This window comes from Eleutherodactylus coqui, chromosome 8 (genome assembly GCF_035609145.1).
Source record: "Eleutherodactylus coqui strain aEleCoq1 chromosome 8, aEleCoq1.hap1, whole genome shotgun sequence".
Lineage (NCBI taxonomy): Eukaryota > Metazoa > Chordata > Amphibia > Anura > Eleutherodactylidae > Eleutherodactylus > Eleutherodactylus coqui.
Window position 1 is genome coordinate 121,868,753 of NC_089844.1, and position 16,434 is coordinate 121,885,186.

At 40.2% G+C, this 16,434-nt stretch overlaps 1 protein-coding gene across 1 annotated transcript in view; it reads left to right on the forward strand.

Moving 5' to 3' along the window:
* The window catches only part of IL21R (interleukin 21 receptor), a 34,402-nt gene extending 21,395 nt beyond the window's left edge, over positions 1–13,007 (forward strand). Inside the window, exons 7-9 of the mRNA XM_066577503.1 lie at positions 1,883–1,979; positions 4,435–4,519; positions 12,273–13,007. Of these exons, the coding sequence (XP_066433600.1) occupies positions 1,883–1,979; positions 4,435–4,519; positions 12,273–13,007 (917 nt within the window). The remainder of the gene's footprint in view (positions 1–1,882; positions 1,980–4,434; positions 4,520–12,272) is intronic.
* The last annotated feature ends 3,427 nt before the right edge of the window (positions 13,008–16,434 follow it).

Sequence of the window (16,434 nt, forward strand, 5' to 3'; positions counted from 1 at the left end):
TGTAGTGTAGCTAAGGCTTATTTTCAGGGTAGGGCTAATATTTTAAGCCTCTTCGAAAATAGCAAAAAATCTGAGTAGGACTTATTTTTTGGGTAGGTCTTATTTAGGGGGAAACAGTAGTTAATATTATAATCCCATATAAATGTATTGTATATAGAACAGGAGGTGTGCTCAGAAATTTCATAAGACATGAGATGGGTGGTGCTATTCACCACTCACAGTATGTATTCAGTATCCATTCTCTTTGAACTATGGCTCATCTTCATTAATGGGTTTGATTTGCTCAGGTATTAACACAGGATAGATTTTTACATATTGCCTAGATGGTTTATTACATATGAATGTCATTATCTATTATATAAGGCCTGAAGAACATGTGGCCTGGCAGAGGATTCCTTGCAGTCCACGGACTGTGATGTGACTATACTCCTGTCGCAGTTCGCAGCACAGTCGTGTCACGCTAGCGGCGCTGCTACTGCTGCCCCCAAAGTTTACCAGCTGCTAGTGGCAAAGTTTAAGGCAGTTGTAGCGATGCCACTAGTGTGACACGACTGTGCAAGCAGTGCTTTACCAAAGGACCTTCAATGAATGACAGTCATATTACCCGTCGCCGGTCATGTGTCTATCAGTAGGAGCCGCGGTGCGCAGAATCTTATAGTAAGTTTATCTTTATAGTATTAATACTAACCATACTATAAAGCTTCTTCTACTTACTATATAGATACTATAAAGTTTATACTATCTTTACTATAGTATCTAAATAGTAAGTATGAGTAGCTTACTACTTTACAGCATTCAGAGAAGCTACGGAAGCAGAGGTGCGCAGAATCTTTATATATTATAAGGCCTGGGTCACGCAGGTGTATGCATATTTGGATGCGTATTTGTGGAATGGGCATTGCATGAGATTGCAAGATTGTTGCCTGTTCTATTTTTGGAGATTCCTTGGAAGGAATCATCCATTATTTCCAATGGGGTATTTTTTTTTAATCGCATGGCACTCGCATGCCATGCAATTTTGCATGCAAGTGAGATACGATTTTTACTATTGAAGCTATTGAAGCGCTTTTCACGCACATAAAAAAAATGCGAAAATCACAAGTATATAGATGCAATGTGTTTTTTTTAAGCAAAAACGCATTATGTTCGCTTCCAGAATCGCAAGTTTAAGGCCAGATTCACAAGAGCGCATGCGTATTTACATGCACATTTGTGCTGTGTTTTCTGGGAATAGGCGTTGTGTATTTGTGTGCATAAAAGCATTTTTTTTTTCTTTTTACTGGGTTGTTTGCGCACAAATCATGCACATTTGCACACTACAAAAAACAAGCAATAATGCTCCCAGCCATTGAACTGACCAATTAGGTTCATAAATTCAAGATGTGTTCTTTGTCTACACAAATTCGCAGGTAAATGGAGCGTTCTGCATTTTTTCGCACAACGCAATTGTGCATGAAAAATACAGGCTTGTGAATGAGCCCATTAAAATCAATGGATTCTATTTTCTGCATATTGCACACACAAATGTTTCATGCACAAAGATGCCCATGTGACACAGGCCTTAGTATAAAGATTCTGCACAGCGCTGATCCAAGATACCTATATATTGTTCTTTATTGTTTGTGGTCAAATTGCACGATCATTTATCATTTGCAGTTTGCTCTAGTATTACATGCGGATGGCATTTCCTCTTCACCTATGAATATACAGCATGGGCAGTATAACCATGCTATGACAGGATACTTCATTTCCTTTCTTCTTGTTTTATGCCTTATGCTTCAATAAAATGAGTTAAAAAATGGAATCTTCTTTGATTTAATGAAATTGTTGGACGATCTCTGAAGTAGTGAGATGATAGTTTTCATCACTCATTAATTTTCAGGTGAAACAATCAAGATGCAGATCGGAATAATATCTTGGATAATTGCTATACTGGCCTTCCTGGGGATTATAATGTCATGCTTTCGATATACACCAATGTAAGTCCATTTCATTTTGCTTGCGCTTAGATAATATTTTTTACACTCCATAAAATTAATGACATATGTATCACAGAGATAAGAACTGCATCTACCATAGAACCTGTGGGGAAGAGGGCTTGATCTTGACCCCATTCCTACTTCACATAGGCTGGTGAACATCTCCATCTCTCCAAAGCTGCCTCAATGCTAGCTAACACGCAAGGGGGAACCAGGTAAACAGGCTCAAGGTTAAAGAGTACCTACACTTTCACGCTGGAGCACTCATTCAATGTTGCCCGTTCTCAGCGCCTTCCGATAGCCGAAGACGGCCCCATATAGCACTTATAGCTGTCTTCAGCTGCCGAGAAGAGCTGAAAATGACCAACAGAATACAAGTGCTCCAGTGTGAAAGTGCAGGTTCTCTTTAATGTAGACCTTCTCCACTACAAGGAATGGAAAGGAGAAAGCACCATGATGATGTGATGGAGTAAACTACCTGCCACCAAATGCCTACTTTAGATATAGCTATAGTGACCTTCTCTCTGCCGCATCCTTGGATAAATAAATATACAACCTTCCATATTGTTATTTAAACTGTATTTCTTTATTATTGGATAGTCATAGGTTGGCTTTAGATAATAGTCTTCTAGATGTCATGTTCAGATGGTTGGAAAGGGTTTAGCTGCTGAATTTCCAACTAAAGCAATTGTAGTGGCCCAGACTTGGGGCCCCATACAGCAATGGTTTAGCTAACTTGTGTGCTGTGTATATGTTTTTTTGCATTTCAGTGTATGTCTATGTGCATTAACCGTTGCTCTTGCATGTTGGCCTTAATAGGTCACTAAACAGTTAATATCTGTGCCTGTTTTGTCTGTCTCTGCATGAGTTGGCAGAATTCCCACTTCTGCCTGTCAATCACTCCAACCTGGGTTGGGATTGGTCAAAGAGAGTTCCCTAGCTCGGAATTGGTTGTTGGAGTGGGAATATAAAAGAAAGCTCGAGATTGGAAAAGGGGAACAAGAAAAAGTAAGGAGGAGGAGGAATGTAAGGAAGATAGGAATGGGCATGTGTGCGAAGAGCGGGGCAAGACAGGGCAGCGCAACGGGCCCAACAGCCCCTAAGGAAGAGTTGGGTCTATTTCAACCCTGTCAGAAGGAACCAGAAGCAGGGCAGACCTTGCGGAAACAGGACGGAGAATAGTCAATATAACTGTTAGTATATCCAGTCTCTGGCAGTGAACAGTTAGTGTGCCCTTGGTCCAGCCCATGCTAGCTCCTCCATTGCTCCACAAACAACTGCTCAGTTCAGCCTGGCAGCCTTCTCTTCCAAGAGATAGAAAGAGAATTCAGGATTTATAAAGTGTTGTTTCATGCCTGTAAGAAGACTGTTTGAAGTGTTTTACTGTCTGCTAACATTACTCAGGAACTGTTAATCTTTTAAGTTGCAAGAGTCAGTAAAAACTGTGTGCCTCCGGTTTTACAAAAGTCCCTGGACTCTTTATTTCATTGATTGCACCATACTCAGAGGCACTGGCGTCACGTTGAACTGTTACCACTGTTTTTATCAGTCACCCCTGTGTAATCCATCTGCTGCACGGACCATCATCTTAAGCAGACTAGTCACCACTGTGACTAGGCCTAAGTTAGAAAAAACACTCAAGTTACTTCTGCCAACTCCAGCTTGTTGCACCATCTTCCAACTATGTTTGTAATGAAAGTCTTTTTAAAAGGGGTTGTCCCAAGAAAACAACCCCTGTTTCTGAATGTCAGAGTGGAATCTCCTGTGCAGGACTCCCTTCTATGAGCCAGATCACAGAAACACTCTGTAAGAACAGCGTCCGTTATGGTAGACTTTGAGCTCTCCTTTCTTTCCAAGGATAGCCATTCATATGAATGGCCATCACGTAATACTACACTTTCTGCTGTCTCAACTTCCTCTGGCCAAATCAGTAGCTTCCCGGTGGTGCTGGGATCCAGTAACCACATTCTCAAAGTGGTTGTTTCTAATGGGACAACCCCTTTAATGAATAACAGATTGTCCAAGTAACCTCTATAGATGGTTTCAGCAGAAGCATTACTATAAAAGGGGTAAATGAAGCCATTCATGAGGCCCAATGGCTGGCTCCTTTGCCACAAAATAGTAGTGCTGCTATAATTGACATCATAGTCACGGGGGACCTGAGACAGATTTTGCATTGGGGTCCATGAACCTCTATATATGCCTTTGGGTTTCAAGTGGCCATAATACAGTCACATTTTAGGGTTAATATTATTGCTGCAACATGGGAAGGTTCTATGGAGGTCGAAGTTCGAGAGCAATAGTGGAAGAACGTTCCACATGGGTCAGCCGTAGTATGGACAGTAACTTGGGCATGTTATAGCTGTCAGAAGCTGTCCTCAGACTAACCTGATCATTCATAAAATAAACTTTCATGATCACTACACAAATTTCCTGTTTCTTTTTTTATCGTCAGCCTGTGGAAGAAGGTGTGGGTGCTGGTTCCTGACCCTGAGCCCTTTTTTAAGCCGCTGTACAAAGGACATGAAGGAGATTTCAAGGTAACACAAATACATATCTATTTTTACTATTAGTCGCAGTTCAGTATTACAAGCCAATTACTGTTATCTCTATGAAGGCTGTAATAAAGAGAAGACCTGTAGGAGTTGTGGAGATACGTGGGAATGCACAGCTGTCCTGAGTTGCAGTGGAAATTATTTTTTGTTCATCTTTTGCAGTAAACATCTCAACCCTGCGTGAACATAGTCAAGAAAACACATGATCTGGGGAAATTAGAGTTTTGCTTCCTCATTTGACCTGTGCTATGTTGCATTTAGCATGCTCTATGCCTGATTAAATTACCCTAATCATATGGGTGAAGCCTGTTGGTACTTGGCTTATTTTAGCCTAAAAGCATGTGACTGGTGAAATATGGGAGTTATGTAAGATTTGAAAACATGGCTATTTTATCCAGAAACAGCACCACCCCAGTATATGGGTCGTGTCTGGTAATGCAGCTGAGCTGTAATATCAGACAACACCCATGGCCAAGAGTGATGCTAATTTTGGAAGAAAGTAGCCATGTTTCTCTAGAGTCCTGAAAGATGGAGAACAAAGTCCTTCCTGTTTGCCAGGATGCAATTGGGCCCACTGGGTGAATGTTAAGTTTGTGGATGTCCTATTTGTTGGGGGTTATTTGTTAGAAAATCTCTTTCTCGCTACCTATGTTTTTTCGGGTTGGCATCACTGGTGTTTCCTTCACTGATAGGTTTGATAGGTTTGATGGAGAGATAGCAGCATAGGAAAACAGGTCTCTGCATGGTTGCACTTTTCTGTGTGCCTCCTGCTGTGATCATTGATGCCGTAGCTTTTATTTCCAAGAGCCCGTAGAGCTGCAGTCTTCCACACAGGACTACTCTGGGGAGTATTTTTTCCCGCTGCAGGATCAACAGCATTGCAGCCCTTCCTCCTCCTCGTTCACGCACTCTCTACCTCACTTCCAGTTCCCAATCAGAGACCAGCTTGCTGTGTTCCCTCCCCCTCTTAAAGTGACAGACACTAACATATCAGTCTGTTTGTCAAACTTAATAAACAGATAAAACGAACTCTTAAAGAGATTGTGTCAAAAAGGCAATCCCTGTTCATATGCCCCATTAGGGTGTGTGAACATCATAGTGTGGTGCCCCTTGCTGAATTTGTGCTGTTCTTGTATTACAGGATGGCAATTGTTCATAGCATATTGTTTTACAGAATGACCATTTTTAAAATAGACAAAAGAACCAATGAGGGAACAAAAAAAATCGCAGCCAATAAATTGAAATAATTATCCAAGTTTGGTCATTTATGTCTGAAGGTTGCGCCACACTCACCCCTCTGAAAGAAAGTTTTTATCTCTCTTTTTTTTGTTGTTTCATATGTTTACACTTGGGCTATAACATTATATAGGATGGGCTGTACCTTCGAAAAACCTAAAAAAACAAAAAGACTTTTTCATCATAGTCTTACAACCAAGCTCTTAGCTTCCATTTTTATTTCTTCGCTGGGTTTGTTATGTTTTTTCTTCTTTGTTTATTCTCTTATGATCACCTTTTTATGTACCTTTGATTTGCTACAAACTATAGCTACACAGCTGAGGAAGAGCTCAGCTTACCTTGAACCGTGTTACACTGCTGGTTAGACTATATAATATAAAATAAAATGTCACTTGGTTTATACATCCTTTCAACGGAAACCATTATTTGATTCAACATACGTGTAGCTGGATTCACAGTTCTATAAGACTACATCGACGAAGTCTTAAAGGTCCAGATTTTGCAGCTTTCGTTAAGAGTTATAGTTTCATAGTTGCATTGTATGTAAATGTTCATAATACAGCAAAAAAAAAACCAAAAACGTTTCCTGCCATTTCCTGTCAAAGTAACCAGGGTAGATCTGAAACTAGGCAGGTTGCAGATCTGCCTATCTCCTGTACAGAGGTACATCTCCTACATCCTGGTGCATATGCTATACCTGAGTACCACCTCTAACCACTAATGACTTCCCATACTGCTGATCTAATAATGACATTCTGTCTGCAGTCTAAAAATAATGACATTATTGGGCAGTACTGCACCACCTTCCTAGTTTCTTATGTACAGACTTTCAGATTCCAGGGTGGTATGGTCTGATTGCAATGGCTACATCTGCAGGCTCTGTAGCAATGCCAGTAAATGCAGAGGCAAACATACCAACTGTGCAACTGGTGCAAGAGCCTTGAAACGAATGAGGCCCCTTTATGCTAAATTACGACTAATGGGAGGAATCCGCATGTAATTTAGCATTGTCAGCACTGCTTAGGGGTGGCGTTTTTTATCTTAGCCAATCTTCCCTGGATTATTTACCCACAATCCAACATAAATAAACATTGGATGTGCGTGGGGTTAATAAAGAGTGAGCTCGGGAACTGTCTTTTATAGTTGACACCCGGCCACAATGGCTGCAATAGGAGATAACTCCAATCATGGCCGTAACCATTTACATGTCAATCCTGACAGTGATATTTAAATGGCCTGACAGACAGAGGGAGCTTCCTCTTTTTCTAGAACAGCTCGAATGCCCCAAGGGCTACTATGTATTTCTTGCCTATTAAGTCATGCCTATAATAGGGCTTAATAGAATACCTGCGGAAGTACGATATACTGCAGTACTGAAGTATTGCAGCATATTGTAAAAGCGATGAAACAACCGCTAGTTCAAGTCCTCTATGGGGATGTAAAAATAAGTTAAATGAAGTTTTTTAAATATTAGAAAAAGTAAGTATTAAAAGTTTAAAAAAATGTAATCAAAAAACCCTTTCCTGATTTTAATATAAAAAAATCAAAACACATTTGGTATCACCTCATCCGTAAAAGCTTGACCTATTAAAATAATGCGTTGTTTATCACGCACAGTGAATGCTGTCAGAAAAAAATACACAATGCCAGAATAAAAAGCGATCAAAAAGTTATATGTATTCCAAAGTAGTACCAATAAGGGCTACAGCTTTAGCTGAAAAAAAAATGAGCTTTGACACAACCCCATTGATGGAGAAATAAAAAAAAGTTATGGGGGTCAAGAAGATGTGACAGAAAGGAATTTATTTTTATAAAATAGATTTTTTTTTCTCAAGTAGTACATGTAATAATAGTCTGACACTTCCCCTTCTGTGCAGCAGCCTCATGGACCATGGGCACCATGAAAAAGACCTCAATCATTGACTTCTATAGGAAAGTGTTGTAAGCATGCTCTGTGACCTGTTCAGAGGTCATTGTGCAGGGAGAGGGGAGGAGGTAAGCTGTGACGTCACCCAGTGTGACTGGTGGACCCTGGGTTATCTATGCATAGCTGTTATCTTTCCTTGTAATCCTGTCTGTGATGATAATGAGATAACTGCTGAGTTTCTCTAGAGAACAGGAAGGGTCAGACTAATATTAGACTTTTTAGTGGTTAGTGTGAAAACTGTAATTAAGATTACAAAGTGACATGAAAGAATAAAAAACCTCATTAAGGACTCAAATATATGACCGTGATTTTGTCATGTTTTGCGGATGTGAAAATCATATCTACAAATCGTGATGAAACGAAACCATCGATTTCTTTCAAAATATATTTATTAGTTTCCAAATTTAACATCACGTACATAAAGAAGTGTGTTTACACTTGCAGGGTTGGAAAGTAGTACAGATAATTATTTTGGATACTTGGTTTGCAGATTGAACAATTCTTCAATGACCACTAGTCGCCAACAGGCGACCGGTCAGGTTATAAGATAATCAAGTATGTAACTGACAGGTTAAATGTGTCCCTCCAACGGTCTAGCTGCAGGCCAGCAAATTGATGCAAAAGAGATGTTCTACCACTGTAGGCCTCTTGGCTAGCTCCCCTGAAGGGAAAAACATGTAGACCCATACCATTTTAAACCAAAATTGTAACTATTGAACCGGGCTAAACTAACAAAAAGTAGAAGAAAGCAAATTAACGGAGAAGAAAGACAACTTAAGAAAGAGACAAGAAAGTAAAAGAAGGTGGGATATTGAGGAGGAGGAGGAATAAAGGGAGAGGGTAGGGTAGCTGGGTTCTCTCAACTTCCTCATGTTGAGGTTAAGCTCAGTCTATCGGTTCTGCCGGAGGTTTCCGTCCCCGTCTCCTATGCCACACCCTCATCAAGCCATCTGGAAAATGCCGGTGAACCCCTATAGTCTATCCAGGAGGCCCATGTATTGTATGTGCCAACTGGCGAAACCATTGATTTCAATGGTTTCGTTTTGACTAGCGTGATTCTCACGCGATATTACTACACGCGAGTAAAGATAGGGCAGGACCTATCTCCCTGCTATTTTTTTTTACCGTGCACAATAGCGTGAAATTTCAACATATTTGCGCATGCGCTCATTTCTTTAAGCCCTAAGAATGAAAAGAAAAAGTTTAGTATGACAACTTGATTTAAACAATAGATTATTTTCTAATGACATTCCCTTTAATACTCACTTTCTCTTCTTAGTCTATAGTGCTGTGTTGCCCTCATATATCAGACTGTAAGGGTGGACTTACACGGATGTATGCGCAAAAATACTCGTGGAAGTGCAGCATATTTGTGCCGTGAACTATGTGCATTTGTGTGGGTTGTTGCGCATATTACTGTACTTTTTTGCGCTTGCGGGGCCTTTTCAAATGGGCGCAGATAATAGCTGCTCCCCGATTTAAAAGGCTATTTAGCCTAATTAGTTCCAGATGTATTCTTTTCTCCGTGAAATTGTGCAAGGTAATGCGCAATCACGTGGGTATTGAGTGCGCATTTGTGCACCTCCCATAGACTTCTATGGGTTCTTTGTGGTGCAAATGCACACTAAAATACAGTACGGTGCGTCGTCTTTCGCGCGTGCAGAATACTTGTGCAAAAACAAGTAATGAGGATGGACTTATTGAAATCAATAGGTTCATGTGAGCTCTAAGCTATAATCAGTTCAACCTGAGTTCTAATGTTTTCAGTGCACTTTAGAAAAATAGCTAAACCCTAAGGCCGCCTGCAGACGGGCGGATCAGATTCTACATTTAGAATCCTGCAGCGGTGTCCGCCCTGGCAGCGGCAGTGTCCGCCCGTACCTGTTGTTTCTTTGCTTTTTCCGTACTGTGGATGGTCCGCATGGCTGGCAGCCTAAATGGATACATCGGTGGTTTCCAGCCTGTGGTTCTCATACCTTAGTAGTCTGCGGCTGAGACTTCTAGTTTCACAACACTTGGCTTTTCTCCCATCTGCAGAACGCCCCCAACAACAATGCAATTTTTTTTCTCAACAATCATTTTAATTGAGGTTTGAAAATGACATAAGAGAAACAAAGGTAGAATAAGGTATATTGTAGCTACATTGTATCAGAGCAATGAGTTTATAATAGCAAGAGTAAGGAAGAGAAGAAGAACCATGGTGGGTGGTTCCCTAGATGGCCCAATCTTTTAGACCTTGTATGAACATTTCTAAATGGTTATTAATAACGTAAATTAGAATACCGGCCAGGCCAGAGCCAAATGTCTAATAAAGATTGAGGGGAGGTGGGCAAGGTGAAGGCAGGGGGGGGGGGGGGGGGACTTGATACAAGGGAGTTTCTCACGCAGGTTTGATGTTAGGAAAGGAAGTACAGGGTTGTATCACAGGGGTTAGAGAGGCATTATTATTATAGGGAAGCTAGAGGCCTATTATCTTGTGGGGTAGAACAAAAATCTCTTGTGTCTGTCCTCCAGTATTGACGTCAATTTTTCATTTGTTAGGTACCAATTCATTTAGCGTTTGACCTCAGAGAAGTCTAGGGAGGCTTTGCGTCACAAACTGGCAATAGTCTGTTTTGTAGCTAGAAATAGAAAGGAGGAGATTAGTTTCCTGGCATCAGAAGGAATATTATCAATACATTTATTTAATAGGACCTCCCAGGGGTTTTTCCGTACATTACAAATAGTTACTGATTATATTAGAGTATTCTCAAATCCAGAGTCGCTTTACCTGGGGGCATGACCACCATATGTGGAGCATCTCGTCTGGGGTTGAAAACCCCCAGAAAGAGCTGGCGGAATAACCTGGTACTGCATCAGCTACTCGAATGGGGTTTAGGTACCAACGCAATAGGATTTTAGATGAGGTTTCGAGCATTAGTATATTAGAGGCGCTACTGTTGGTAGATTCCCAGATCTGGCTCCAGTCTTCCTCCGATAAGGCTTCACCCATATCTTTCTCCCATCTTGAAACGTAGGTTTATTGTGTTCGGTAGGGGAAATGGACCAGTCTAGAGTAAATTTGGGAGAGAAGGCCTTTTGCATGTGGGTATTTAAGACAGTATACTTCAAAAGGAGTCAAAGTTAGTGGGGAATTTGTATTCTTAAGAAGAGGATATGAAGTGTTTAACTTGCAGGTAACAAAATACTTCAGGGGGAGGTAAGTCAAAATTCTTCAGTAAAATGTAGAATGTGGTGATTAGGGATGAGTGAGTATACTCGCTAAGGCACTACTCGCTCAAGTAATGTGCCTTAGCCGAGTATCTCCATGCTCGTCCCGAAAGATTCGGGTGCCGCCGCAGCTGACAGGTGAGTTGCGGCGGGGAGCAGGGGAGAGCGGGCGGGAGAGAGAGATCTCCCCTCCGTTCCTCCCTGCTCTCCCCCGCAGCTCCCCGCCCCGCGGCGGCACCCGAATCTTTCGGGACGAGCAGGGAGATACTCGGCTAAGGCACATTACTCGAGCGAGTAGTGCCTTAGCGAGTATACTCGCTCATCCCTAGTGGTGATACTTTCTAATGAGAGTAAGTGGTATACTTTGGTGAGACCTTTAATTGTCCAGTTCTTAAAGGATTAGGGTGAGTCAGTGCCCAGGAGGAACAGGGGGCTTCTTAGGAATAGCGGAAGGGATACGTGGGGAGAGATCAGTTTTCTAGAATATTTTATAGAGTCCCAAATCCTAAGGGAATGGTTCAATATAGGATTAGTGATAGATGGCCTATGACTTGACGGGGTCCAAAAAATTGAAACAATGCAATTTAATAGGATTTTTTAATAAAAATTTTATTTATCTCAGTGGTCTGCTTTCATAGAAAATCTTCACATAACTTCTCTTTATGACAGGGGTTTGGTACAGCAAAGACAAGTATTATACAACATAGTAAGACCAGTAGAATGGGGAGAATATTGCCAAGAAATCTACAGACGGACTCTTTCCTCCCACAAGTTTAATTATTGTAACTGTCGCCTCACACATACAGTAAAGAGTTAGAGGATGTGGTTTACCCCAATGATTATATACTATATATACAGGCTGAGAACAAAATGATCATATCACAATATCGAAAGCCTCATAAAGAAATAAAGTAAAAAAACCTGAGGCTAGTCAGTACAAGAATGGGAGTGAGAAATCATATTTAATGCAAAACCACTGACAATACCACACTGGGTGCAGCAGACACAGAGAGACGGTTAGGGTACTAGGTATACTAATGGCTAATGGCTCAAGGTTATAACAAGTGGCCTGTAGAAAAAGAATTGGATCCCACAGTCATCATTTACAGCAAGTGAGTCAAATAAATAGAATAGCTGTTATTTTGTGTGGTTTAAAGGGAAAGTGCAGAATTTTCTGTCTTCTGATGCCATAGAGGACATGTTGTTAGGTAATATTGATGGCAAATTTGGAGTCTGAGACTCCCACCTACAGTAGTCAATCACTAATGTGAGATTCAACAACCACATTCAATAACAATGTGAGATCAACAGTTAGAATCTTGTACTCATAAGACCTCATGATCTATTCTTTCTTTTTTACTTCAGAGTTGGTTGGGTCCTTCCTACATCCCGTACCCGGTAATTCCTTACGAGGGAACATCTACTTGTCCAGAAATCCTTGAAATCGACTGCCATAGTCCAAACAATAACATGATGATTAAGAAGCAACTTCTTCCCAAGTCATGCTTATCTGAGAAGAACCAAATTGGCAGAATATGTGGGTGTAAGAACCCTGACACGCAATGTTGTTCTCAATGCAACACTTCTACAAACACCACCACAGATGGCTCCGTTAATGAAGAAGATAGCAGTAAAGATGATGGCTACCCTTCAGTTAATCTTGATAGTGGCAACATGTTGGATCACCTCCTGGATCATGGATCTCACGCACAAAGTGCAATACCACTTAAGTTTGGTCTTCATGAAGATTTCCTAAGATCCAGTATGAACCTATTAAACCTGTTGTCAATGCCCCCAGAAGAATGGGAACTTCAGGAATCTCCTCAAGACGATGATGAGAACGTGTTTTATAATGATGAGAATTACAACTCACTGTCTCCTGATTCGGGAGATAGTGGCAACTTTGGCTATCCCAAGATATGCTTGGATATGGACACCATTGACAGTGGTTTTGCAGACTCTGAATGTGGAAGTCCTGTGGACAGTGATTTCGGAAATGGTGACATTCCAACTAAACCGATTAATCCAGATCCTTACAATGACGATGATGAAATAAGTGAAAGAAATTATGTTCAGCAATGGGTGCCCACTGCCCACTAATCAACAGGAACCGGGTTCTTTGTACGTAGAGGGTTGTAGCATCCTATGGGAGAACAACATATCTATCTATCTATCTATCTATCTATCTATAGACGAAAGCCCTCACTGACTCACTGACTGACTGACTGACTCACTCACTCACTCACTCACTGACTCGCCAAAAGTTCTCCAACTTCCCGATGTCGTAGAAACATGAATTTTGGCGCAAGCATACATTACCTCCAAAATAGGAAAAGTAATTGGGTCCCAACTCGATTATTCAATTCTAGCGCAAAAGAATTAGCGTCGAAATTTAACGTACATAATCTAAATCTCTCACTTCCCAATGTCATAGAAACTTAAATTTGGCACGGGCATTGAATATGTCATAAATAGGAAAAGTTAATAGGTCCCAACTCGATTATTCAATTCTATGCGCAAAAGAATTAGCGTTCAAATTTTACGTACGGAATCTAATTCTCTCACTTCCCGGTGTCATAGAAACTCGAAATTTGGCACGAGCATTGATTATGTCATAAATAGGAAAAGCTAATGGGTCGCAACTCGATTATTCAATTCTATGTGCAAAAGAATTAGCATCCAAATTTTACGTACGGAATGTATTTTTCTCACTTTCCAGTGTCATAGAAACGTGAAATTTGGCACGAGCATTGATTGTGTCATAAATAGGAAAAGCTAATGGGTCCCAACTCGATAATTCAATTCTATGCGCAAAAGAATTAGCGTCCAAATTTTACGTACGGAATGTAATTTTCTCACATAGAAACTTAAAATTTGGCACGGGCATTGAATATGTCATAAATAGGAAAAGTTAATGGGTCCCAACTCGATTATTCAATTGTATGCGCAAAAAAATTAGCGTCCAAATTTTATGTACGGAATGTAATTTTCTCACTTTCCGGTGTCATAGAAACGTGAAATTTGGCACGAGCATTGATTATGTCATAAATAGGAAAAGCCAATGGGTCCTAACTCGATTATTCAATTCTGTGCGCAAAAGAATTAGCGTCCAAATTTTACGTACGGAATGTATTTTTCTCACTTTCCAGTGTCATAGAAACGTGAAATTTGGCACGAGGATTGATTATGTCATCAATAGGAAAAGCTAATAGGTCCCAACTCGATTTAATTCTAGCGCAAAAGAATTAGCGTCAAAATTTTACGTACATAATCTAAATCTCTCACTTCCCAATGTCATAGAAACATGAAATTTGCCATAAGCATTGAATATGTCATAAATAGGAAAAGCTAATGGGTCCCAACTCGATTTAATTCTAGCGCAAAAGAACTAGCGTCCAGATTTTACGTACGGAATCTAATTCTCTCACTTCTTGGTATCATAGAAACATGAAATTTGGAACGGGCATTGATTATATCATAAGTAGGAAAATTTAATGGGTCCCACCTCGATTGTTCAATTCTAAGCGCAAAAGAAATAACGTCCACATTTTACGTACGAAATCTAATTCTCTCACTTCCCGATGTCATAGAAACTTGAAATTCGGCACGGGCATTAATTATGTCATAAATAGGAAAAGTTAATGGGTCCCACCTCGATTGTTCAATTCTAAGCGCAAAAGAATTAGCGTCCACATTTTACGTACGAAATCTAATTCACTTCCCGATGTCATAGAAACTTGAAATTCGGCACGGGCATTGATTATGTCATAAATAGGAAAAGTTAATGGGTCCCAACTCGAATATTCAATTCTAAGTGCAAAAGAATTAGTGTCCAAATTTTACGTATGGAATCTAATTCTCTCACTTCCTGATGTCATTTTATATAAAGGAAACGTCGCATGGTTACCTCCCAGTGGTGTTTCCTGGGTAACGCAGAGAACTATGCAAAATGGTGAACATATGTTTTTCCGGTATCTCTAAAGTAACCACGACTTCATAAGATTTTCCGTGTGAACACCAGATAAACACCAGTACCAAATTAACTCGGGCGAAGCCGGTTATATCAGCTAGTACTGTATATTGAAATGCAAGATACTTGTTAGTAATATATCTGTGTTTTTTGGATTGTTGATTGAAGCAGTGACTGGAAACATTCATGCTTTACTTTAGGAGGCTGAGAACCCGTCCCACCCTAATCCTGCTCATTCAGCTGTTGGGGTTGTATCAGAGCTCTCAGCATATAGATTTGTGCTACCGTTGTGAAAATCATATCTACAAATCGTGATGAAACGAAACCGTTGATTTCAATGCTTTTGCTTTGACTAGCGTGATTCTCACGCGATATTACTACACACGAGTAAAGATAGGGCAGGACCTATCTCTCAGATATTTTTTTTACCGTGTGCAATCCAAAGTTTGCCTTACAAAGGTGTGAGCTGCAAAGAGTATAAGCCCCTTAGCAATATCCAATGTTCCCTTTAAGCTGCAGGGTAGCATGACTGTACAGCTTAAAGGCTATGGATAACTTTAGGGGCATTTTTAAATTAAATGAATATCATTTTGTCTCAAAATCAATTTTGCAATAGGGTTCAATTTAAAAATGTCCACTGTTTGATTTCTACAGCTTCTGCATAATACTGTATAGAGCAAGCTGCAGAAAGTATCTTCCTTCAGATCAGTCAGTGGGCTGGACTGAAGGCTTGGTTTGCAGTTCATTCTTATCAGCTAATTTATCAACACAGCAAAGTTAAACCAGGAGATGCGAGAGAAACCAAAGATATAAATTCAGCACACTGATGGATCTGAAAGGAGATGCTTTCTGCAACTTGCTATATACAGTGACATGTAGAAGCTGCATAAACCAAAAAGAGAAAAATTGTCATTCAACCCCTATTGCAAATATGACTTTCAGCCCACAATGCATGTATTTAAGCAAAAAAAAAAACTATACAAAAGGTGTCCACAGTCTTGAAAGTCTCGACACCTACCGAGGTTCTGTGTGAGTAGGAATTACCTTATGAATGTATCTCTTCAGCTCTTTAGCATTAATTGAATGTAGCTTTCAATTAATGATTTGACTGAAAGCGCAATATGTGATCTACTTGATCATAGCGATACTTGCATAGCTATTCAATCACAGCCATTTCGTCCTCTTTATCAGGGCAGCGAGGGAAAAGAAAACTGAATTATCAGTAATCAGTACCATTTTTAACTCCTTTTTCCGCTCTAGGAAACAGACCTGAATCATTTCTCTGTCGTAGATCATAGGGTTTTTACCACAAACCTCATCACTACCCTTAACCACCAGGAATATTGGCATTGACTCATTCAATACCCAAGACACTCAGGAACATTAGCATAAACACTATTGAACCATTTATCTGGATGCTGTATAAAAATATTTATGTGGCACAGTGTATCTGGTTACAATATGGCTAATCGGTGCTACATGGCAGCATGTATTTAATGCTATATTAGATTACTTGGCTTAAAAGAGACAGTACCTATTTTACTACCACTGGCTAGA